This window comes from Nematolebias whitei, chromosome 9 (genome assembly GCF_014905685.2).
Source record: "Nematolebias whitei isolate Nwh7 chromosome 9, NemWhi1, whole genome shotgun sequence".
Classification (NCBI taxonomy): Eukaryota; Metazoa; Chordata; class Actinopteri; order Cyprinodontiformes; family Rivulidae; genus Nematolebias; species Nematolebias whitei.
Genome location: NC_056506.1, coordinates 37391602 through 37417522, shown reverse-complemented (window position 1 = coordinate 37417522; position 25921 = coordinate 37391602). Strand labels below are relative to the sequence as shown.

The window sequence follows — 25921 nt, the reverse complement described above, 5'->3', positions numbered from 1 at the left end:
TCTAAATGCTCTAAAAGAGCACAGAATGTCATGATTTCAACTCCCTGCCTCATCTGCTTTCAGCCATCTGCAAGCGCTTTTGGCCACGCCTACTTCTCCGCTCTGCACGGTGAACAGCTGATCAGCTGCAGCAGGAAGTTTATCCTGCAGTATGGGCTGCACAAGGGTGCAGGAGGTGCTAAATAATTTTAAATCATTTATTTTAAATAAAAATTCCATGCTGATCATGCGGCTCATCCATCAATCAGCCAATTGTATGTCATGTCCAATCTAATTTTGAAAAACTGCGATAGAGCGAGTCCGCGAGGGACTACTGTACATGACACACGATTGTCAAATTTAATATTACTCGTGAAAAACAAAACAAAATTTTTTAAAAATGCTTGGGACAGGTGCTGTCATTTTATAGTTTTGCACTGTAACGCAAGTCAAAGGAACTACATGGCCCAGAAACCAACAGAGCTTGCGGCCACTGCTTTCTTCCGAAATTCAAAGAACAGCAATGGACGGAGCAAACACTAGCGGAGAAACTAAACCAAATTAACTTCAGACATGCGAACCAAACCAAACCGAACTTAACTGAACCAAACATACTTTGGACAGGAGCCACCATTTTCTAGTTTTCTTTCAATAAGCCTATACGGTAACGCAAGTCAAAAGAACTACACAGCCCAGAAGCTAACAGTGCTTCTGGCCGCTGTTTTCTGCTGAACTTCAAAGAACAGTTATGAAGGGAGCAAACACTAGCAGAGAAACCGATGTAGTAAAAATAGTTTTGCAACGCAAAGTCAGAAGTAACGATCTATGCATTAAGCTCACAGAACTGGCAGGAAAGTCGCAAATAATCCTGAAGCTGAACTCATCCTTCAAGTTGTAGTACCTTCACTGGTGAGTACCTATAGAACATTTTGCAGTATGCACTGTACAGTACATATACATATGTTGTTAAAATTACGTAGGTTTAAGAGTTTAGAACATTATTAAGAACACTGCAAGAGTGTGGGAAGTAAATAAAGCTTTAAATATATTCAAGGATTCAAGGTTTTTTATTGTCATTCTCATCACATGTGGTACAAGAGGTGGAACAAAACTATGCACATGGGGTCACAGTTACATCCAACAAAAATACAAATTGTACAGAGAAACAGTAGTAAGACCCAAGACATGAATCAAGAAATACACTAAACTAAAACTACACTAAATTAAGAATACACTAAAACTAAGAATACACTAAACTAAATGTTTATACACTAAGCATTAACAGTACAAAACAATGTGCCAAACAACAGCAGCACGAACATGAGTCTGTGTGAGCAGATGAGGACGAATGAAAACAACAGCATGAAATATATATAAATACTCAAATAAATATACCGTTCCTACTTTGTGGTTTTTCACCTATATTGTGTTGGTGTCTGAAACGTAACCCCCGCGATAATCGAGGAACGAATGCGTACAATAAGAAAACATATGAGTAGCTGCAAATGATTTCTTTATTTTTGCCTGTTCCGGTATATTTTGATGGCAAACAGGTTTGATGATACTTAAATTGTTGCAGTTTGAATCAGCAAAGTTCTTCTGGCACAGAGACCATTCGTAAAAAGGGACAATCCAATTTGCCAGACCTCCTCTCTGCTTTCATACACATTGCATGCTGACCTCTGGAAGACCCCTCAATCCTGGGATTAGAGAGCGTGATCTCCCCTCTTCAAAGCCCCTTTAGCTCCTTTTCTATTCTACTTTATCTTTGGGGGGGGCTTTTAGGATAGATGGTTTCCTTATCTGTAGAGTAAATCCACTGGTAAACAATGCAGTTCCTCTGCTGGAGGTGACCAAACGCCGCTGAGAGCAAAGGCCAGGAGGCTCTTCAGGGTTAAACAGCAAGGAGGGGCCCGCTTAATTAGAGGATTAAACTGGGGCAATGTTTGTTCTTATACAGCCAGGTCCAGAGTTGTGTGTGCACTAAAAAAAGGGGGAGGAAGTGGGTGTGGTGAGTTTTTTGTGCTAGTTGGGATCATGCTGCAGCCTTTAATCCTGATTAACACATCAGGAAAAGTTGACCCTTGGTGACCTGGGCACCAGGCTGTTTGCCGACAATCATCCTAATCCCAATCCTTATTCATTTGAATGGAAGGTCAATCTGGTTGTTGGTTTCATGGTAGGATCAAAAAGTCAGGGTTTCAGACCTTGTCATTACAATAGTTGGGAGATTCTTTCATTCCATATTTTGTTATTATAGTTAAACAAATTATAGGTAAAAAAAAATGTAAAACTGTAAATTAGGGAAAATTTTATTACCAAGTTAAAAAAAAAGTGCTTCATATAGTATTCTCAAGTGGTGGAGATATGTGTTGGCTGTAGAAACAAAACAGTGACTTCTACATAAAAAAAGCAAACAATCCACCATAAAGGAGAGTAAAAAAGAAAACTGACTCATGCATTACTGTTTTTAAATTTAACATTTAAAAACATTATCTTCTTAGCTGGTATTGAACATGCTTCCAGTGTTCATGTCTGAGTAAATGTTTATTAAACCTTTTGGCAAAAGACTTCCACCTTTCATACATCTAAATGAATTCCTTTTAAAAACAAAAACTGCATTTGAAACAATTGAAAATGTACTCGTTATGTTTTCTTCTGTTTGTATTAATCATTAAAGACACGATTCTTCAAAATGTGCTTAATGAAACATTATAGAAAGACGGGCATTTAATATAGTACTTTAAATTAATCTGTTAGGTTAAAAATAGTGTTTTGAGACAGAAAGGACAAGAACTGAAAAACAGGCAACAACAAAAAAAACTGACACCAAAAGACCACAGAGTAAAACCATAGCAGTATCTAAAAATGTTGAGTTGGGTTCTCTGAACGGATTCTTCTTTGTTTAAAGTCTCCGTGGCCTTCAAACCCCAAAATACATTACATCAAAGACTGGTTCATCCCAAAGATCTGGACCCCCGGCACAGAGTAATATTGTTAAATGCCAGGAGGGCTGCGACCAGTCTTACATCGGGGAAACTAAACAGCCACTGGCCAAAAGGATGGCCCAGCACAGAAGAGCAACATCATCAGGCCAGGACTCTGTCTACACTCATCTCCGGGCCAGCGGTCACTCTTTCAGGGATGAAGATGTTCACATCCTGGACAGAGAGGAACAATGGTTTGAGAGAGAAGTAAAGGAGGCCATCTTTGTGAAGAAAACCTGTCCATCGTTGAACAGGGGAGGAGGCCTCCGTGTCCAATTGTCCACCTCTTATAATGATGTTACTGCTAGTATCACTCAGCCCTCTGTGAATAGCAAGTGGCCATCAGGGCACTAATAATCAATTGTTAGGCTGATGGTCCTCCTTCTACATGTGAACAAGAAGTTTTGGCTGTCATCAGCAAACTGGCTGATCCATAAGGTGCTGCAGACTGAAGAAGTCTTTTGGATAAAAGACAAAACGTTTCAACAAAGAATAATCCATCCAGAGGACCTGACGCAAGATTAGATTTATCTACCTGGATTATTGCACAAAGACATATTAGCAGTAATTCTTGTCATGTGGTGTTGCACTCATTGACAAAATGGCTAAAATTGCTACAGCAGTACAATTAAAAATTCATTTTTATTACCTGATTGCAGGCAGTTATGGTATAAGCTATGCCTGTGCTTGATAGACTGTGCGAGTCTGTTAGCAAAATATCTCATGAAACTCAAACTCAAAATTAAACCACTGAACATATTAACTTTTGGTGCCATCAAGATGGCTGCTACAACTAATCAGACTTGGCTAACACAAACATGGTTAGAAGAATGTCAACATTAAATATATTAATTTAGTATGGCGGTATCTCAGTCATCCAGACACATTCTAAACTAACGGATCGAACAAGGTCTTTTTGCAAAACTTTGGCATCAAGTGTTGTAGTCAGCCATGTTTTTCTGTTATTAGCATATCTCAAAGTACTGAACAGATTTTAATGAAACGCTCAGAAAGTTCTCACTGGAGTAACATCAACGGATTCACTTTTAGAACCAAACCAGTTCAAGATGTGTGTTACAGCTAATCAACCTTTGCAAACACACGTGGCCATAACTCAGTCAATTTGATAGAAACCATGCTATAACTTGGTGTGTTAGTAGATGGGAGTCATCCCCAATTATTTAAGGAAGCAAAGTGGACAAATACATTTTAGTTTTTTTTTTTAATATATTGTAATTAAACTCGATCAATTTGCAATCCATAGAATTATGAACTGCTTTGTTATGCAAATACTAGTGCTTTTTTCCTAAAAAGAAAGTCACTTGATCAATAAGTTGCTGACTGCTGAGACTCTTCTCAAGTTAATCAATAAAAGAACTGTAAACACTTTTGCAATGGCTCTCCAATCATACAAAGTAAATGATCCAGTAAAACTCCCTCTGGCAACTTCATAATGCATGTTTTACAAGCAAATATGTTGCTCATCTTGTGCCTTTACTGAAGCATACACAAATCTATACTCACAATCAGTGTGCAACTTTCTATTATTTATCAGAGCTGTGATGTAGATCAATAAAGAGGTAAGAGAATTAAGTGAAAATCTACTTTCTGGTTGTTATTTTAAACCGCTGCCAAATGTGGCCGTTTACACAGAAACAATTTGTAATAATGGCTCAGTCGGTTGCTGCACTGAATAGGTTGACTTCAAAAGGTTACACATTTTGTACCCAAACCTGACTCACAAACACGAGACTAGTGCGTTAAAACCTGTGGAACATACGGAAACAGGCTGATCATCTGTGTTCACACTGTTGTATGTCCACAGAAGACAGAGTCGTTCTCTTCGTTTGTTGAACAACCAGGAGGAAAGCATCCTGCCTTTATGGCTGACTGAGAGGTTGGTCCTTTATGACACGAGGAGGAAAGTGTTGACTTGGAAGGGGAACGGTGGGGTCTGTGAGAGCAGGAATGCTCCTGAGCAGGGAGTGAATTTAATGTGTAATTTGGACAGCTCACATCTACAAGCAAACTGCTGCCTTCACACACAAAACTATATCTTTGTAGATAAATAAAGAGGTGGAAAAGTTGCAACCGGACTTGGACTTTGAATAAGGCCTAATATAATATATTAGAGGAAAACTTAAGCAAATCTTTTTACTCTCTGAAAAATACACTCGTGAATTGTGGCCAGACGCTGCAAGAAAAGATGCAAATCTACAATAAAATAAAATAAATTAAAATATTTTCAGATAACCCCCCCAAAAAATATGTTTTCAGAGTGACCACCATGAAGTTTTATAATTCTATGTTGCTTTGTGAAAGATTTCCTTGCAGGTTTTGAAGGAACCAACAAACAAATGGGTTCATAATGCAAAATATCACTTCCCTGCTAAAGAAATTCAGCATTTTTCTTTTTTTTTTTTGTTGACACCATCATCCATGCACGTTACCTTATAGATATTGTATTGTAATAAAAGGAAAAGGGATGTTTCTGATTGAGCACGGCAGCTTGAAAGCATCACCCTGGTATTATTTCTGCTGGACTGAAGCCCTGGCAATTTTCTTCCAAAAGGAATGAGGAGGTCTGGTAGAAAAGACGGACATTATCCCGTATCATCAGCAGGTAAAGAGGATAATACGAGGATACTGACCCATTTTAAAAAGCCCTCATATAATCAGGAGTGATTACTAATCTATCCGTTCTTTACTTCTCCTCAGCATACCTTCGTTGGCATTTATTTCCATCTTCCTAACAGCACAACTGATCCTATTTATTGTTATAAAGATGGTAAAAGTCTTACAACGGTAAATACTAAATAAACTTTAGGGAATTTAAAAACTAAAATAAAATGACAAAAAAAAAAAATTTAAATGAATAAAAATAGGCTTTTTGATGGATTATAAATACAAGTTGTGTAAAAACGTGACTTATTTTATGTTATGTTCACATTTCTAAACAAGATTTTAGTGAGTAAAACAAAACAAAAAAATCTATTTGGGCATCTTAGTTTAATTTAATCAGATTATTGCTGTCCAAATGGATTATGTGAACATGCATGAATGATCTTTTATTCCAAATTACACACCTATTATATTTGCAACCATTTATAACACAAATACCCTTTAAATATATTGTTTTTGTTCCCAATAAAGCAACTAAACAAGAAGAAAATGCAAATAAATAGTAAGTTAACTCAAATTATCAATAAACTAAACTTACCTTAAAATCACTTTAGCACATTACATGACTTTGGTCAGTTTGTTAATTAAAGTGTTCCCACACTAATAAATATGCAACTTTGTGTCTCGTTATTGATACTTAAAAGAATGTTTTATTACAAAAAAAGTTTTTTTTTAAATATGGGATGCAAATGTAAGTTATTTATCAATAAAACAAAAAAAATTATACTTAAATAATTGTGTTTTCAGCATTTATATTTAATTCTTTTTCGCAGGTGTTTGATTTATAAATATATTGCCGCTCCTGTGTAACCATCCAGGTATTTATTATGTTTTGTCGCCATCTAGTGGTTGTACTAAGACATCACTTTAAGGTTGAGTTGCAATAATTTAATCTCAACATCCCAAACTTTAAAAAGAAGTTTAATCTGAAACAAATAATTCATACTTACCCGGGGACATTTTGGAAATGAAGGTAAAAGATCAGTAAAGGTGCTCACCTGTTTAATAGGTATGGCCCTTCCACTGCCTATGCTGTCTGTTTTACTGTCAACGCTCTTTGCCTGCTCACTGGCTTTCCGCGACTGCAAAAGAACAAGAGAGTCAGTCAGTAACCGAGAGGACACAGGAGACAGGGCAGTGTGGAAGCTGAGGGTGGGTGTAGTTTTGTTTGTTGGGGGTGTGTGTGGGTGAGACAGATAGACTGGGGGTCAGAAAGGTGAGGGAGAGATTGCGTTTCTGAGCATCTGTAATACTTGTGGTGAAACTCAGCGTCGCCAAAAAAAAAAAAAAAAAAAAGCTCCAAACAAACAAACAAGCAAACCAGCAGAACATTCAGCAATAACATCAACGTGCAAGTTAAAAGGAACAAAATCAAATCAACGACCAAAACAAGACCACACCAGACACATTTCAACACAGAGGAGACCAAAAGGACGACCAAACATTGAGTCATGACTCAGCCCTGAAACCCTTCGGGGGATCCTTTTCCTCTGACACCCAGAGCGGGCCCATAGTGGACCTGCAGGCCAACTGCTGCGCTACCCAGAGAAGCATCAGCTGTGCCTTTCACACAGTCACATTGAATAATCATGGCTTTTTCAGCATAGTAAATATATTTTTATGAAGGAGAGAAAGGAACAGTGGTTATTATGAATAAATCTCAAGTACAAGCAGCTTCCTCCAACGGTTCACCTGCAAAACCTTGTAGGACATAAATCATTTTGCAAATAAAACAATGTCAAAGTCAGAAAAGAAAAAAACTATTAACAGGATATTCTGGTAGAACCTGTGGGTGAAAAAATGTTAAAAATTTAAAAAAGTGCTGTTTAAAAAAAACGCTTCATTTAATTATAACCTTCCCACCCCGACACAAAGAGATGAGATACAGGTAGGGACAAACAAGAGTGTGCATGGTCTCACTCAGAACATGAGAAATGTCCAGTCACCAATGAAGAAGAAATAGAACTGGAGTTCAAGTAAACCAACTCTGACGTTAAGATAGTTTTTCCAACATTTTATTTTTTTTAATGATGACTTGTTTAGCCTCTATACAGACACCATACAAAGCAAGTCACAAATTCACTTCAAAATATTCAACAGATTGAGCCAAACATTGCAGTTCCCACAAAATATAGGATGGACAATAAAGGCATTATTTCATATATTTGTATGTACCTTTTATAGAGTAGCATTGTAAATAAAATACAATACAAGATATACAGCAGTCTATGTTTTCATCAGTCCCTTCAATGGTAGAAAAGCGATTATGCAAGAGTTCATAATCTCCGTACCGAACTGAAAATGCCGAAACAAAAACGAATAAAGAAAATAAACTGAAAACATAAGGTGCAAAAATAAATGAGCAAACAATATAACATTTAACTACATTCATACAAGTCGGTGCAACCGAGTATCATTTGATGGTGACTTTCAGAGTAACATGTCTTTGCAATCTCCCCCAAATTCCTGACAGTCTGTGCTAATTTTTTATGAAGGCCTTCATAAAGTTTCCCCAAAGTTGCTCTAATCTAAAACACCTCAATTTTATCATACATGTACACATTTTCCATTCAGTTCAATACGCCCCGGAAAACATAAATCTTGTGAAATAAGAACCAACTCAACAAAAAGAGAAAAATAAAATAAACAGCTTGGCACCTCTAGTCCTTGAGTCCTCATTTATGAAAAAAAGGCAGTGTGATGTCATGTAAGGAACACGTGTGTCCTTTAGGTGGCTGGATAACAGTTCCAAGAGTGACTTGACTGTACAGTGTGTTTTTGTATGGCAAGTCTGCATGAGTGCACAAGGCAGGGCAGGCAAAAAGGTGGGATGGGGGGGCATTTCCAAAAGAGTCCCTACAGTCTGTCTCTCTAGATGAGATTTAACAGTCTACTTTAAGTACACTCCAATGGACACGACTAGGCTGCGTTAGACGCAAAAGTCCTGTCGTTTCCATGCGCATTACCCTAAATGTGGATAAAGCATTTAGGGTAAAGCAGCAAAGAGCAGTAAGTCCTCCATCAATAATCCCCTCTCTATCAGGTCTGGCAAAGCAGGGGGACTCTTTATTTTTAACCATCATGCTCTTCTAATTCGGAAGGAGTTGGAAAGCCCTTTTTGTTGAAGAAAGGTTGGAAACAGAAGCACAAATCTGTAAATATTAAAAAACAGTGGCAAATGGTTATTTTTTTGTTGTTGTTTAATTATGTTGTATCTCATGTGTAGCGATCCAGTGAGAAAATAAAAGATGAAATGGAGAAAATGCAGAATGGCTGGCACTAAAAAAATGTGTTGATTTCAAAGGAGTGAATGAAGCGGAATGGGTTTAAGTATAAAAAATGGCATATTATTGATCTAAATTTTTAACAGTGTGCTTTTGAACACAAAAAAGGACGGACAAGGTCTGAGGACAACACAAGACCACGGACAGGTTAGAAAAACTTTAGTTTTTGACCATGGAAGCACTAGGAAAGAATAATAATGTGTGCTGCACTGACACCTAGTGGGCGAGAGTAGTTATGGTCAAAACTGGCTTGAGATGATTTGTGATGATAAAACGGAATTGTGAAGGTGGTGAAAAGACAAAGTGAGTAGATTTTTTATGTAAAAGTATAAGATTATTTACTTACTTTAAACAAGAAAAAATACTTTTTTTCTGAACGTGATGGAAGCTGGACCAAATATGTGGGCCTAAAACTGTCTTGCACTCTCAATTATTGTTAACTTAATAAAATGTTCACTGTAATTTTCTTTATTTTGAAGAGTCCCAATGCCAGTGCCATGAATGTGATACACCTTTATCTCATCATTTATAACTGGACTAAACTTATCTACCAGTGACATTAAGGCTTATCTTCTGCCTTTAATATTTTTTTTCAGAATTAACATAAAGTCAACAATCTCTCACCAATTTGCAGGACAGTTAAAGAACTTGTAATATAGGGATCAACTTTTTTTGGGGGGGGGGGTGTGTGTGTGGACATGACTAGGTGACATCCTCGACACTGTCGTGTTGATGAAACTTTATTTTTTTTTTTTGTTGTTCTGTGAAAATGGCAAGAAGATTTCTGTGCTGCAAGTCTTCATCTCTTGAGCCCATCACACTCTTGAAGTGTCAGTGAAGAAACGTCGACATTGCCGAGTTAACTTCCCGTCCTCCTCCTCCTTTCTTCCCGTTACCCTCCCCCTCCTCCCACCCACGGCTCGCCGTTCTTCAGAAGGTCATGAGCTGAAACTCCCGCTCGGCTTGCCACTCCGGCACCCACACTGGGTAGGTGGCGTGCTTCGGTATCTCCATGACGCGGACGGGGAGAGGCTCATTTCTCTGGTGGACATGGTTAGTCACTACCTAGCAGGGGGGGAAGGGAGACAACAAGGGGAGCTAGCACCAGCCTATACTGCTCGGGGGCCACAAAAACATGCGGCTCCCACAGCAGCTGGGGTAAAATGAACAAGGCAATAGGAAAAACAGAAGAAAGGAGGAACAGACAGGAAGAGTTAGCTACAAAGATAAAGGAGTGGCCATAGGTGAGGGTGAGGAAACAGGGTGGGGGAGAGGGGAAACTTTAAAGGTAGGGTAAAGGGTGGAAATACTGGGGTGATAGAAGAAGATATATCTCACATAGCTAGATCTGTCTCATAAAGCTCAAATGTTTTGGAGAAGAAAACAAACATTAGTGCTGGTCCTAAAGAGAGCATTAAGCTATGAATTTGAAAATTTTACAATTTTCTTTAAGATACCAAAAAAAATTCTCTCTTAATAACAGATATGTTGCAAAACAAACTTCTTTTTTTTTTTTTTTTGCTTTGGTTGCACTTGTCATCCATAGGCAAAGTGCTTTAATGGTAAATAATAATAATGAAAAAAACTTTACATAAGTTTTGAAAAGTGGAGACTTTATGTCTGTTTTGTAATGCACATATCTGTGTGTACAGTAGTCCCTCATTTATTGCGGGGTTTCCGTTCTCAACCCCCCCTCCCCCCCATGATAAGTGGAAAACTGCGAAGTAGGAATAGTAGTACAAGTAGTAAGCATACAGGCATTTTAACCCTTTCCACACTCTTGCAATATTTTAAACAATGTTTCTAAACACTAAACGCTCTAAAAGAGCACAGAATGTCATGATCTCTGCTCTCTCTGCCACCTGCTAGTGCTCTCGGCCACGTCCACTTCGCCTCTGCAGAGCGGAGATCATGACATGCTGCAGGAGGAAGCTTCTCCTGCAGCTGTGGGCTGCACACAAGTGAAGCAGGTGCTAAATAGTTTAAAATAATTTATTTAAATTTTTAAAAATCCATGCCAATCGTGCGGCTCATCCTTAAATCAGCCAGTTGTGTCATGTCCAATCTTACTTTGAAAAACTGCAAAAGAGCGAGTCCGCGAAAGTCGAACCCCGAAGTAGCGAGGGACTACTGTACATTGTAAACTATATTTAATCGTATCATGGGTGCTTACTTTTGATGTGCAAATTTTGCATAGATCAGAAATCACAACAACAATGATATAATTTGAACCAGTTTGCCTTCTTTTGTTCAGATTTAGTCATCATTAAACTTTGATCAAGGGCTGAAAATGTTAGTTACAAAGACCCAATGGTAACCAGTGTCAAATAAAAACGAGCCACACTGGTTTTGAGTGAATCTAGCCTGGTTTGATGATTTTTGTCTTCTACAAACTGTGTCATGTCATGTCTACATGTCTTTGAGCATGATGAGGCTCAGATCTGACTGAGCAAGACTGGGAAAGGCTTAGCTTCAAAGAAGCAGGACAGCAAAAAGAGAGCGGTGAAAGTAGAAGAGAAAAAAAGAGGACAGGCAGAAGAAGAGAGCAGAGGCTACAAGTAAAAGACAAGCTCAGGAAAATTAGAGTGGTTAGTGCACATATATGCTACTGGTCAGAGTGGAGGGCAAATATGACAGGACATGAGGGGCAAAGAGCAGGAAAGACAGAGGCTGGGAGACTAGTGTTGTAGCTAATCTTGGTGATTGAAACCAAATGTGGGCTGGAATTAAAATGTGGGGTGGAGGATTGGGGAGCTATCTGGATTCAGCAGGAGGATCAGTGGACATTAGAGCTTTCCTGTCTGAAGATGGGTGGTAGGAGGGTGCAGATGTGCCTTATTAGCAGTGTGTAAACAGGCCACAAGTTGGCTGGGATTTTTAGCTCTGCTTGGTGGGGCAGGAGAAGCTGTGATTTGTTGCTGCCATCTCTCCGCAACAAGGAGGTCACTGAAAAGAAAGAATCTAGCAAAAAATAAGAGGGGTGGGGGATGGGAGGTCAAAGACTTAGAGAGCGCAGAGGGCCTAGTTTGTAATGGGTGAGATGAGAAACTACATCCAATTAGAAAAAAGTATAAATGACATGAATATAAGTGATGTTTAATTCCACAGTGCTTATCTTTGATATTTGCTTCAAGGCTGATTGTTTTTGGAGCATATTGGGAATCTAAAACAATATCTGTAATTCTTTTACTCCTTAGCTCGTGGTGCAGTGTGGACAAGAAGCTGTCTTTGCCTGACTCAGAGGCAGATGAGGTGGCTTTGATGAAATTTTTTTCAGCTACCTGTCTCCCTCTGGTGGTTAAACAGTGAGCCTGGCAACATGTCCTCCTCCTAGTAGTGCGAGTGGGTGTTGCTTTGCATCAGCTGTCGCATACTTACTGTGAAAATGTTGGAGCGGCGCTTCGACTGCTTGCGGATGGGCGTGGGCGTGTTGGAGGCAGCGATGGTCTCGATGCGCATCTCCCGCTGACTTATGCTGGGGGTGGAGGGAACAGAGGAGGAGTAGTCGCTGAACGCACCCCCACCATTGGCTGCCTGGGGAGCGAGAGAGATTAAAGGGAACCGATAGAATCAGAGAAGAGGAGGGAGGAGAGGAGGATTGTAAAAAAAATAGAACAAAATAAAATATGGGAATGAAAGGTCAGTTCAGGATACAGTGATGTGCATATCATCTAAAAAGTGAGCAATCATCATGAGAGCGATTATATAAACGGACTTGTTTTCCCCCTCCATAAAATTGCATGCGATAAGTAAAGTATAATGATACTGTGTGAAGACCTTACCTGGTTAATGTGAACGGAGGGGATGGATGCAGCTGGCACTGATGAGTGGCTGGGAGAGTTAGGGAGGGATTTACAGGGACCAATAGAGAGCTGCTGCTTTTTCCTCATGGCCACAACCTTCTGGGCAACTGGAGGAAAACACAGCAACAGACTGTTAATGGGAGATTTATGCAGCGAGACAGTAAAAGCCAAACATATAGTCAACATGTGCTTCTGTACGTTGTTTTCAATGGAGGACAGCAATCTGCAACAGATCCACTAATTAGATATAATGCTTTTGTTGGATATAAATATAACCGGACTGCATCCAGCTGGGTGATAAATCTAGCAGTAAGTTATTAATCTGGCTTTTATTTTGACTTTTAAAAATCTATTTGCATTTGTGCAAACTCACTTGTCTTCCTTATTTTTTATGTGTTGCACTTGTTTCAGTCAAACTGACTGATGAACAATTACTAGCTCCCTACTGTATATGCTCATAAAACTGGGTTCGGGTCACTTTTTTTGTAATTACTACAATGAACTCAACTCAGCAGAACGGACCCTCGACCTCTGATGAACATTTCTGGGTAATTTCATCATAAGAAATGTATCAATTGTTCATTTCAGCATAGGTCATGCACCTGCAATGATCTCAGGATGATGTATAGTTCACATATCAAGCTTTATTGTGAAAGTGCATGTTTTGTCCCCAATGGTCTCAAATTTTTATCACAATTCCCTATTTTGGGAGAAATGGTGATTAGTAGTTTGATCGATGTTGGAAATATCAAAGAATTTCATTTGTGGATATTAGGATGTGTCACTAAGAGACTCTGTTCCTTCACAAAAGGAGAAGAATGGACACATAGATTTAAAAATGTAAAATTTGTTACAATACAGTGTTTTGAGGCAAAACAGAATGCCGCAACAATCAAGACGGAGCTCTAATGGTTTTATTGCTGCAGTGAAAGCTAGGTAGTGATATAATTGCTTGTGAATGTGTGTTTGTTTGTCTGTCTGTCAGCAGAATATCTCGTGTTTAGCTGTACAGATTTGAATGAAACTCACAGAACGGAATCATTGGGTGTACATCTGCAACTGATTAGCTTTTTTAAATTCAACCTGATTTAAGATGGTTGCCACAGCTATTTGACGTTAGCAAACACAAAAATGGCTATAACTCAGCCAATTCTACAGATACTGAGCTAAAATTTAGTGTGGTAGTAGCTGAGAGACATCTTCCTTGCATATACTGAGCTCTAACAGATCACGTGAGATCTTAGTTTAAAACTTTGGCATGCAAGGTTGGTAATTTGAATGCCTTCAAATAATTTAAATAGTGATTTTGTTTGTGCTGCAGCCCTTAAGTGACTCTTATTTAATGATTCGTGCACCTACTTTTCTATAATTTCCCATAAGCTTCAGAACACGTAAGATTCTGTAAAGAGAGATCTTACATCAGCACTGCTGCCGATGCCATGGTGCATAGGAGCAGTAATTCAAGATGTCAGATGTTGTTTCCTTATTAAGGTAATATAATTAAATGCAAGCTATTTTCAGAATACATCAGGCCACTTATCTTCCAGTCAGAGAATAAATATTGTACGTCCTGTGTATACTTCTACAAAGACAACACTATTTTCAGGAGAAGTTACAATAAAACTAAAAGCTGCAGTTATTTCCAGTGCTTCACTGATCCCTACAGTCTGCTTCTGGCCAAATGAGACCATTGTAACCATGTGAACGGCTCAATTTGCTTTGCAGAATGCGAGACCCCCTATTTAATTCACGGCACACTTGTCTGGGTGAAGTGGGGAGGAGGTGATGTTCACGGCTGTGTGACGTGAATTAGCAATGAGGGAAGAAGAGGGATGATCTGAAGCCGCATCGACAGCTGGGCCCATAACGCCCGACTGCCTGCTGCAGCATGGCAAATACAGAGAGAAGGCAACAGTTATACACAGTGACTTCTTCAGACACCCAGCACTCTTTTAATTATTTCAAATTGGGCTTCAGGAAGCAATTAAGGCAGGAAAGGAAGACAGCATAGCTGTGAAATGTGCAAATGCATTGACAGTTACTGAAATGCACAGTGAACGCTGCGCCACACATTCAGATGCTTTCTGAATGGATGACAGACTTTCAAAGGAGCTGCAGCTTTGGGGGATAATGTGCCAAAGCTGAAGCAACAAAGTTTCCAAATAAGAGTTACTTTATATTAATGTTAAATACCCTGAAAGTAATATCTAGCAACTTTAGAGACATTTTATTTAGCCTAGAGACAACGCATTTCACTTTTTGCTAATACACTCAGTACTATTTTGTCATAATAATCAGTATGTCCCGATGCATGCTCAATAATCCAGGTAGAAAAATCTAAAAAAGTTAAATCTGGTCCTCTGGACATTCAAAAAACAAAACAAAGCAAAAAAAAAAAAAAAGTAGAAACATTTCGTCTTCCATCCGAAAGGCTTCCTCAGTCTGAGGTGCTGTATTCAGCTCAGTCTTATAAATAGCACCTTCTCAGAGTGGATCAACCAGTTTTGTTGCTGACAACCAAAACCAGCTGCTCACATGGTCAAGAAGGACCAATAATAATCAGTATGGCTTTAGAAATAATTGTTCTACATATATGGCTCTCGTGCATCTTAAGAGAAAAGATTTCAACTGCTTTTGAGAAAAATTAATATGCTCCAGGAATTTTCTTAGACTTATCAAAAGCTTTTGACACGTGTGAATTACAAAATCTTATTGTCAAAAATGTCTTGTTATGGTTTTAACAATAAGGTTCTGAAATGGGTTGAAAATTATTTGCACAACAGAGAGCAAATTGTAATTTTTAATGGTATATTGTCACACCAGGATGTTTTAAAATGTGGAGTTCCACAAGGATCCATTTTGGGTCCATTGTTGTTTCTCATTTACATTAATAATCTACCAAAAGCATCTAGTATTTTATCACCTATCTTATTTGCTGATGACACCAATCTTTTTGCTGCTGATGGTGATCTTGACTCACTTACTGATAAGGAAATTATGGGCTCATTTAATTTGCTCAGTGGTTTCAGTTAAATAAACTGTCAATGTTAAAAAATGTAATTTAATCTTATTTAAGAATACGAATTACAATCCTGAAAATACTAAAATTTATATTAACAATTTACTTTCCAGTGCTTCATCAACAAAGTTCTTAGATGTCTATGTTAATGAGAAACTTTGTTTTAAGAATCATTGTGAATCAGTGTAAGAAGATTTCAAAATCTTTAGGTACTATAAAAAAGGTTAAACCCTATTTAAAAACAAATATTTTATTAACCTTGTACAATGGTTTAATTTATCCCCATATTTTATTTTGCAATTTAATTTGGGCTAGTACCTATCCTTCTTACTTACAGTCAATCCATAAACTTCAAAAATCTTTTGTAAGAATTGTCACCATCTCTCCACATTTAGCTCCATCCACACCTCTGTTTAAAAAAATTAAAAATTCTTACAATTTATGACGTGAATAAGTATCAAACAGGAATCTTGATGTATAAAGTTATATGTATTCCATTACCTTTACCTAAATATTTTCATAATTTCTTTGCGTTTAATTCTTATGATCATTCATACTCTACAAAGAGGAGGTATGATTTACATATCCCCTTCTGCAGAATCACTGTTGCTAAATTTTCACTCATGCATCAAGGTGTTTTGCTGTGGAACAGTTTAAAACAACTAAGTGAATCATGTACAGCATTATCTGTATTTAAAAGAAAGTTGAAACAAAGTTTATATCGTTTTTAACACATTTGTTTTATTTTTATTATTATTTTAATATTTTTGGACAATTTAAATTTATTATGAACTATTATCTATTGCTTTGGTGTGTATTTGCGTGTGTTTAAAGTAAAATGTAAGCTTATGTATATAGCTTTTATGATTTTTTTCTTTAATTTTTTAGAAAGGAGGGGAGCCATTAGACCTCTCCTGCACATTTTGCTTTTGATCTTTTCCTTTATGTGTATCATTTCTTTTTTTGTGCAAACAATAAAAACAAAAAACAATACACTAATTTGTCTTTAGTTTAGAATATCACAACTGCTTTCATTATTTTTGCTTTCGTACATAACTGCAGCATTGAAAATCAAATTTGATTAATATTTTATACGACGGCATGCAACGAATAGTGTGGTGACTAAAAAAACAACACTAACATGGCATTTATGGTTTAAAGAAACAAACACACACATTTTAATGTTGCTAATAAAGGTTCTAACGTTTAGTTAGTTTTGTTTTGCAAAATTAAATTTTTCAAGGTCAGTCTATCATGTAGTTTTATCCTGTTCAATGTATTTATGAGCTGAAAAATCAGGAGTACAACAACTGAATCAACTCAAAATTCTGCCAATCTTTATTAGTTCTTATGAATTTGAATAAAATAGAACGATGTTAACAAGACCCAGCATCCACTATGTGCTCCTATCATTAACACAGTATCTGCAGTTTTTTTTTTAAACTAACAAGAATCATGAGGCTTTTCCAAATAATTAATCAGAATGGACATATTTATTCAGAAATTTGACTTGTTCACATGTTTAAATGACAGATTGCAATAAATCTGAGCCTTGAGGATTACAGGATTTATGTGCAGACTTCATACAAACATCATGATCTTGAACGAGTAAATATCTTTAATTGAGTTTTTACTAATTACAACGTAGGATCATTAAAGGATTACAGTTCCTGGTTAAGTTATTATTTTTGGAGAAACCACACCTCGTAACTCCTTTCATACCTATATGTACTCGCTGAAAAGCTCCCTCTTACCGTCCTGGAAGACTCTTTCCACGTTCAGGCCGTAGGTGGAGCAGGTCTCATAGTATGTGCAGCGCTTCAGGTCGTTTGATAGTTTTCTGGCCCGGGCGTCATCGATCACTCTGGGGTTGGCAGCACTGATCGCATCTAACAGAACAAGGCAGGAGAAAAGCATAAATCAAGTTAAGGTGTTAGAACAGAAACATTCAATGTAACGTATTCATAGTTCCAGTATGAAGGGACGTAACATAAAACATGCACATCAGATGTAGGGCACCTTGTGTTCCGACGAGGACCATGGGCACCTCCGCTGTGTTTCTGTAGCTGGAGAGGCGCAAGAAGTAATTGTAGACCGTCTGAAAGCTGATCTCATCCTCCAGGCTAAAGACGAAGACCACAGCATCCACCCAGGCAGCAAACTGAAATCAGGGCAGAGACAGAGGGAACTATTAGCTTCAAGGGAATTCTCAATGAGGCTTCTATGAGTGTGATTCTATGATGAGAAAAACTTAGACAGGCATTAAAAAAACTGAAAGCTTTAAAATGTCCAATTAGTTAAAACATGTTCATACAATTAAAAAGCTAAAAACCTTTTTTTTCGTAAAATGCATGTAAATTTTGACAGTTTAATTTGTACGTCATATTTACAAACAGAAGGGGGCAGTATTGCAACAACCAAAATATACTAGCCCCCTTCTTGTGTGTGTGTGCGTGTGTGTGTGGGTGTGGGGGGGGGGGGGGCAAAATACCCAGAAGAAATAACACAAAATGATTCAACATCACTCCTAAAGCTATACTTGTTTTGTTTTTTTACTTTGCTGTTAACATATCATTGTATCATTGTTTTGCATTGTATACGTTAAGAATCTTTAAGATGTTTACGGTCATTCATACAGGGAAGAAACTTTCCCTCCAATTAAATCTTAATGCACAGAAGTAGCAACAATAACAATCAAACGATAAATCATTTCTCGGCATTATGGTTAATTTTTCTTCTTCAGATTCCACGGTTTCCTATCGACCACAAAGTGAATGGCAAATCAAGCCTTCGAGCCACAACGCCGAGTGGGAACATAATGAAGGCCTTTAATTATGCCACTAATTATACCGGCAGCTGACAACTGAGCCAAACTCATATCTATTCCCTTATCTCAGTGTGCATAATGCAAGTGTAAATCAGAGTTTAGTTGTGGAAAGGCATCAATAGCTGTGAAGAGAGCTGGAAGGTAAATATAGCAGAAAATATGAAAGCTTGTGAATGAAACCAGCAGATCTGGGTTGTCTCCAGGGCGGAGCTCTGATACTTCAGCATCGACTGAGTCCAAGAAATACATTCAAATCTGTTTTTTAAATTACTTAACAAAGCTTCTTTTTTTTTTTTATGCATTTCGTTTCACTTCATTAACCAGCAGACAGTTTTAAAAACCTCCATCTTTATCACTCTTCTGTGATTTTCTGTTCTTCACATATGCTATCTAATAAACTCAGTCCTTAAACATGTCCATTCTCATCACTGCTGCTGCAAATCTTTGTATCTTTATTAGAATCCTTCTGCCTCCTTGTCTTTTCATCTGTTGTCTCTCCTAACCTGTAACTGCTACCCTTCCTGTCTCGTAAACCGTTCTCTTGGATATTTGCAGGTACAGCTCGGTCACAAATCACCCACTTCACTCTGCCTGCATTTTATTCTTCACCTTACCTTTTCAACCCCCTGCGTCATTTGATCCCAGCTATCTAAAAACATCTACCCCCCCCCAATGCATTCCCATAGTTCGTTTGCTATCAGTCTTACTCTTGTACTCTGTTCTGCTCCAACAGTTTCATTATTGCGTTCTCCACACCCACCTCCATACTTTCTGAAATACTGTGGAAAGTGGTACCCTGGATCAAAATGTCAACAAAGATAATTTTTTCTGTGACAAACGTCAGATAATACTGCTTCATAGCTTACTCTAGACAACAACAGTACAAATTCAAGTCATGCACCTTGTGAGCAAAAGCATAATATTGAACAATAATGTGCACACGTTAGCATTATTGTGTCTCCTCCTTGGTTTTAAAAGGTCAAAGTTGGGTGAAATAGTGTAGGACACCTAATGTTTGGTCCATGAACTTCTTTAAAAAAGTAACATGGGTGAAGCCTCTTTGGGGTATCACAAGGACTTGCTAGCTTGTTTTTAACAAGTGAAGTAAACAAGCATAAGTAGGCACAGCTAACCAAAAAAATAGCTTTGCTAACGCTAAACCACTAAACAGGTAAAAAAAAAAAAAATTTGTGGAAGCCAATGCTAACTGATAACTTTTATCATACACAGATGTCTATGACACTAAGACAGTCTGAAACGTGACAACGCTGTAAGTGAACACAACTCACAACAGTTAATAAATCAAAGGTAAAGAGTCCATGTCCCATTCATTAGTTCACCGCAATTAATCCGGTTGAGCAAAATCAAAAGAGGCGGAGCAGAACTCTACTGTGCTGAAGCTGGGTGATGTATTCACTGCGTCTGACATCTCCCTCGTGTCATTTACTATAATGAATAGTTTCACTTTAGCGATTCTCTTTGTGGTAAACTATTTTTTAAATTAAGCACAAAGTTGATGTGCATCTTCATCAATATTATCTCTGTAATAAATGTGTTTGTTGTTTAATTCCAGGAGTGGGCAGTCACAACTAATGTCATCAGTTCATCGGTTGACACAGAGCTCTCCACACGGACAGTGTCTCCACAAACTCAGGAGCCAGGGAGAATTAAAATTCCCACACAAGACAGGCTCTGGAGCAATATGGATATCCTAACTGGGTCCTCCTGAAAGTAGATGAAACCCAGCCAGGACTCCAGCCATCCATCGGATGAAAAGGAGGACCCCAAAACCCAAACACTGACCAGTGGTCGTTCGATATGTTGCAGGAGTTTAGGAGAAACAGAGACGTTAATTTTCTTTTACGTCCCAGTGGCTTTCAAACCCCAAAATACATTAAGGCAAAAAACTGGTTCACCCCAAAGATCTGGTCCCCTGGATGGATGGCCCAGCACAGAAGAGCAATGTCATCAGGCCAGGACTCTGCTGTTTACTCTCATCTGCAGGCCAGTGGTCACCCTTTCAGGGATGAAGATGTGCACATCCTTGATAGAGAGGAATGTTTGTTCAAGAGGAGTGAAGGAAGATATCTTAGTAAAGAGAACATGTCCATCATTAAACAGGGGCAGAGGCCTCCGTGTCCAATTGTCCACCTCTTATAATGCTGTTACTGTTAGTATCACCCAGCCCTGAATAGCAAGCAGCCATCAAGGCACTTACAATCAGTCGTTAGGCTGATGAGTCTCCTTGTGCATGTGAACAACTAGTTTTGGTTGTCACCAGCAAAATGGTTGATCCACTATGAGAAGGTGCTGCTTAAAAGACCGAGTCTGCTTGCAGCTCCTCAGACTGAAGAAGTTTTTTTGGATAAAAAACAAAACTTTTCAACATAGAAGACTCCAGAGGACTTGACAACCTAGTTAGACATGTGCAATGGTTCTGACTTTCCCATGTTTCTAAGTGTGGAAATGTGTAGTTCTTGTTAATGACCTGTTCAGGTTTGGTGTTTATGTTGAAGTCTCTGTGATTGGCTGTAAACTGAGTCCATGAGCAAGGCTGGATTAACCATATGGGCAACTGGGCAAATGTCCAGGGGCCCATGACCATTAAAGGGCCCAGGACAGTGAGGGCACAAGAAAAATATCTGGTTATCTCCCACTTTATGACAAACTGTCAGCCCGAGCCCTTGCACTGCCCAGAGACTGCTGCGCTGCCTGTGACTTTGAACGTGAGTTGAGACCCTCTCCCGCTCAGTGACCACCAAGGAGCTGGACCAAAGGTTCGGTTTGCGCTAGTTTATTTTAAATAAATAATCCATGCCATTCACTCAGGTATTCACCTCACTGAAGATGCCCCATCAACAGCAATGGGAAAGACTGACCCCTTGCCCCCTCCCCTCCCTCCTTCTGAGACCGTCAGTCACAGCAGAGACGACATACCGTACAACAGGTATATTACGGCAATTTATTCTGTATTTTGCCAGATTATGGTGATTCTATGGTCGTGATGATGGGGCCCTTGAAGACTGTTGCCCAGGGTACAGTGAAGTGTTAATCTGGCCCTGTCCATGAGTCAGGGGTTGTTCCTGGTATGGATAGGGGGGATAGTACTGTGAGGATATAAGTTAGTACCCTTACTTAAGGGTGATGTCACTGGGTGACATTTGGCTTTGCCTTGCTATGTTTAGCTTAGCTTTGTTTTTTGTTGTTTTTACCATTGCTTTGTGTGATTAACCATTCTCCTGTATGCCTTTTGCAGGGTGGAGAGAGGTCTTTCAAAAAGTGTTAGAGGTCTTGAAGTTACCAGAACTCAATTTAGAAGAAGCTAATTGGTCCAGTAACAGTTTCCAAAGTTAACAAAAATGCTAATCTGAAAAATAAAAAGTTAGTTCTGCAATTAGCTGTTAGCAGATTAGTGGAACCATGCCCACCACTGTAAACAGATCATATAAAACTTGTGTGTGAGGGACAGGCTGCTTGTACAATGTGTGTAACAAAGCTGAGTGTGTATGAAGTTGTGTGTGGAGGTTCTCCTATGACGAGGATGACAGCTGTGTGTGTGAGAGGGAGTCCTTGTAGCAGGAGGACATGTCTCTAACTGCACTCCACTGAGCAGGCAGAAAAACAGATGGAGAGATGGAAAAAAAAGAGGTTTCAGATAAAGTCTGATGATCGACAAAACATTTTTAATTGGGTTCACCTAATGACCAACACTACGGCGAGGGGAAAAAGTAACCAAGAGTTTCTTGTGGTTCACAGAAATTTCTTAAAAGTCATCCAGAGCATCTACAGCTTCTCATGCAGATCAACCTCTTACATGTCCTCAGATCAAGAAGTAGACAGCCAAAATGCTAAACATTTGTATTTAAAAATGTAACCTATAATGTTTTTATTGTGCATCAGAAGCATAACACTGCTCAAAAATATCTGCAGACAGAAGTTTGATAACTGATTTGAAAATGAAACAAGATTTTTTTTCCCCCCTCAATATTTCAAGTACTCATAGGTTGATTCAGTTTTGTCCATTTTGGCCACAAGATGATTTTGCCTGTGGTGACTTGATGCTTCTTTTTGTATAACAACCCCAGGGTGCTGTCACACTTCTCCAAGCAGTCCTGCTGGGAATTCATGATCCGTCTCAAACAGTTTGTGTCTGCATGACAGCTTGCAGACAGTTTCTGTTCGATAAGTGTTGCGGCTTCAGAGCAAAGAGGCGGTTTGAATAATCTGCACTCCTACCTGCAATTCTGGAGGACCTCCTTCATCTCTGATGAGAAGTAGGTAGCTCTGTCCATCCACCACTATTTCCTTCTTGAACCGTCCACCTAAAGAAGAAATTTTGTACGTGAAAAATTGGAAATTGACTGTTAGGAAGTACAATAGGGTTCCAAAAAAGAAAAGATTGCACATCTGTTTTACACTCAATAACCAAAAGACAAAGAAATAAATAAGCCAAAATTCAACATCAAAACACAGCTTGACATGGCTCATGAAAGTTTAGGAAGATGCTTAAGTTTAAGCACAGTTTCTTGATTTAGACCTCTTGAATGTGGTGTTGTGTGGATCATATGCCGACGGGAAACCGGGTCCCACTGGAGCCAATTATGATGGGGAGAAATTGCCATTAAGCATGTCTAATGTGCAGCTGCTGAAGGAGCCAGCTCATTGCTCCTATTACTGCACTGCTACAAGTCATGGAAAGGCCAAACTTTCACTTTACAAATATTGGTTGCTTATTCGGTCTGAAAACTTCACTGAAAGCGCTTCAATAAATCTGAAGACAACACAACTTATTAGTTCATAATGAAACAGGTAAAACCATCTTAAAGAATATTCAGGACACCGTTATCATAGAGAGGAAATAACATTTGCTTCCCATTCAGCATTGAAGTTGGTCTCCCCTTTTCATTTCTTTTCTGATACAAATGCATTATCCTTGCCGCCAGCAAAGCCGGCTGCAGATAAGAAAGCGGCCAATGGGAGAACCACGCAGAAAATAAGATTGTGCATATCATTTGAATGGTTTTTCGATCCTGCAGAGATTAAAAAGATTCAAATGAGCTAGTTGCAAGGCTAGAGATGTCCTCACATGGGATGAAAATGGTGCCTTTATGAATACAAAAATACGCTGAGAGCTATTTGTCAGAAGTGAATAATGCAGAACTTTGAAAAGGCTTTTTTTCCATCATGAAACATGTCTAAAAATGATGCTGAAGCCAGGTTTTGGAATTCAACAGGCTGAAGCACAGAATTGGAGCTTTTGCTGCTAAACAGACAAATCAAGCGCTAAGGATTTCGCCTTGGAGGAGTAGGACCACATAGTAGCTGGAGGCGATTAAAAAAAAAAGTTAAGAGGACTGTTCCTGTGTCAGCAAGCAGTAGATAACTGCTTGAGCCATATTTCCACTCTTTAAAGCCCACTTTGGACTGATGCACTTTCTTGCAACAGCTCTCAAGCCCCATTTGGATACTGGTTGAGTAACAAAGAGTGTAAAAGATTGATGAAATTCCAGCAAGCTTTTGCTCTGTTTACTTAGTTCACTGAAGTCACACAGTTCTGGGGATCCTCAGACAAAGAAATTAACAGTGATGAATATGCGTGTTTGAATCCTGTTTCAAAAGATGAGAATGTCGTTACAAAGTGGGATCAGAGAGCCAAAGATTTATCGCAGGGCTTGTTTGGACATGGGCAGCATGTATGTACATCCATCTGCCAGAAGAGATTATGAGACTTTCAGAAACTAGTAATGCGACCAAAGCATATGGCTCTGTTAAAAACAGGGAAGGGACTGGAACTAAACATCTTCATTGCATAATCATCCAGAATGCTCTTGTCTTCATTTAGAGCTGAAAGAATAATATGCATCCGAGGAGAAAGCCAGTGTTGTGAGGCAGTGAGACAGACTGTTGCTGCGCTCCTTCTGGCGAGCTGGAACCTAACTCTGAGTTATACAAGTTTATGTTCGAGTTCAACATCACATAAAAACAGGCGACGAACACCCCTGCACACATTGAAACAGTGCGCTGGAAAGCGTGGTTAACACGCAGTAAGCATACTCCGCTTTACACCGAGACTCAGACCTTGACACACAGCCACAATCCGACGGCGCTCCATCCGGCGTTGCCATGGCAACACACCCCAGTAACTCTTTTCAGATATCATAGCAAAAGCGCAGGAAGAAAACCGTGAGAAGCAAAGCTACAGCTGAACCCTCCTCTGCTGCTGGGCGACGCATCTTCAAGTTAAATACTCGAACTGGAGAAAAGCCAGTGATAAAAGCAGAAATGAAACAAAGAAAGCCCTGAGAAGCTGCGGCACACGAGGCGGGTATGTTGTATCACAGCAACCTGCAGCAAGGCGAAAGAGCACACAGACCAGAACCGACATTTTTTACTTCATTACAGCTACAACCCCCATTCTGTTTTTCCCCCCCTGCATTTTCACCATTGATTTCTCAAGGACTAATTAAGCTATGAGAATGTGTTTTGTTTTGTTTTTCATCCCTTGGTGCAGCAAAATGCCAGAAACTAATTATGCGCTTCATGTCTCATCCACACTATAATTACACTAAAACGAAACACTGCAAAAAAAATAAATAAAAAAATAAATAAATACGAAAGATCATCAGTTAACTCTGGGTTTGCCAACATCGTGGTGGATTTTCAAAGGACAGGTCAATTAGAGCAAATGTGGGCATTCTTGCTACCATTTCAGACCGACACTGCAAAATCTGGCTTCAGATTAGGATGGCAACATAAGCTGTCAACGACAACTTTTGAAAAGGATATTGTCGGAGTTAAATGGTGACATCAAAAAGCCAAACAATAGCTAAACAAACAAACCATTTTAATGTAAACTACTGTATTTTCCAGCGAATAAGTCGCATCAGTCAAAAAAACATCATGAAGAGGAAAAAAACACGTATAAGTCGCTTTGGCTTATAAGTTGCATTTATTATGCGTCACCGCTGAACCGTCGTGTTTATTATGCGCTTAATGGTCAAAACAGCTTCATTTCGCCTGGGCGGCGTGGTGCCATCCATCCATCCATCGCAACTGGAGCCGCTAGCTCTCCAGCGTTCTTACACCTGCACCAGCTGAGTGAAGCAAGCGTGCACAGGAGAACTCGCTGTTGCAGTTCTTAGAAATTTAACAAGATTAACACTTAAAAACAATTGTTTGTTTGCTCTGAATTATAGCAAAGGTGTGTCTTAGTTTAGCTTTGCCTTAACAAATGCACTTTAATGATCAAAACAGCTTCATTTCGCCTGGGCGGCATGGCACCATCTATCCATTCATCCATCCATCCATCCATCCATCCATCCATCCATCCATCCATCCAT

General features: G+C 38.9%; 1 protein-coding gene across 1 annotated transcript in view; it reads right to left on the bottom strand.

Moving 5' to 3' along the window:
• The window catches only part of agap3 (ArfGAP with GTPase domain, ankyrin repeat and PH domain 3), a gene marked incomplete at its 3' end in the record, with an annotated part of 155826 nt that overhangs the window by 37734 nt on the left and 92171 nt on the right, over window positions 1-25921 (bottom strand). Inside the window, 6 exon segments of the mRNA XM_037682312.1 lie at window positions 6647-6730; window positions 12311-12466; window positions 12715-12842; window positions 17509-17643; window positions 17774-17915; window positions 22818-22903. Of these exon segments, the coding sequence (XP_037538240.1) occupies window positions 6647-6730; window positions 12311-12466; window positions 12715-12842; window positions 17509-17643; window positions 17774-17915; window positions 22818-22903 (731 nt within the window).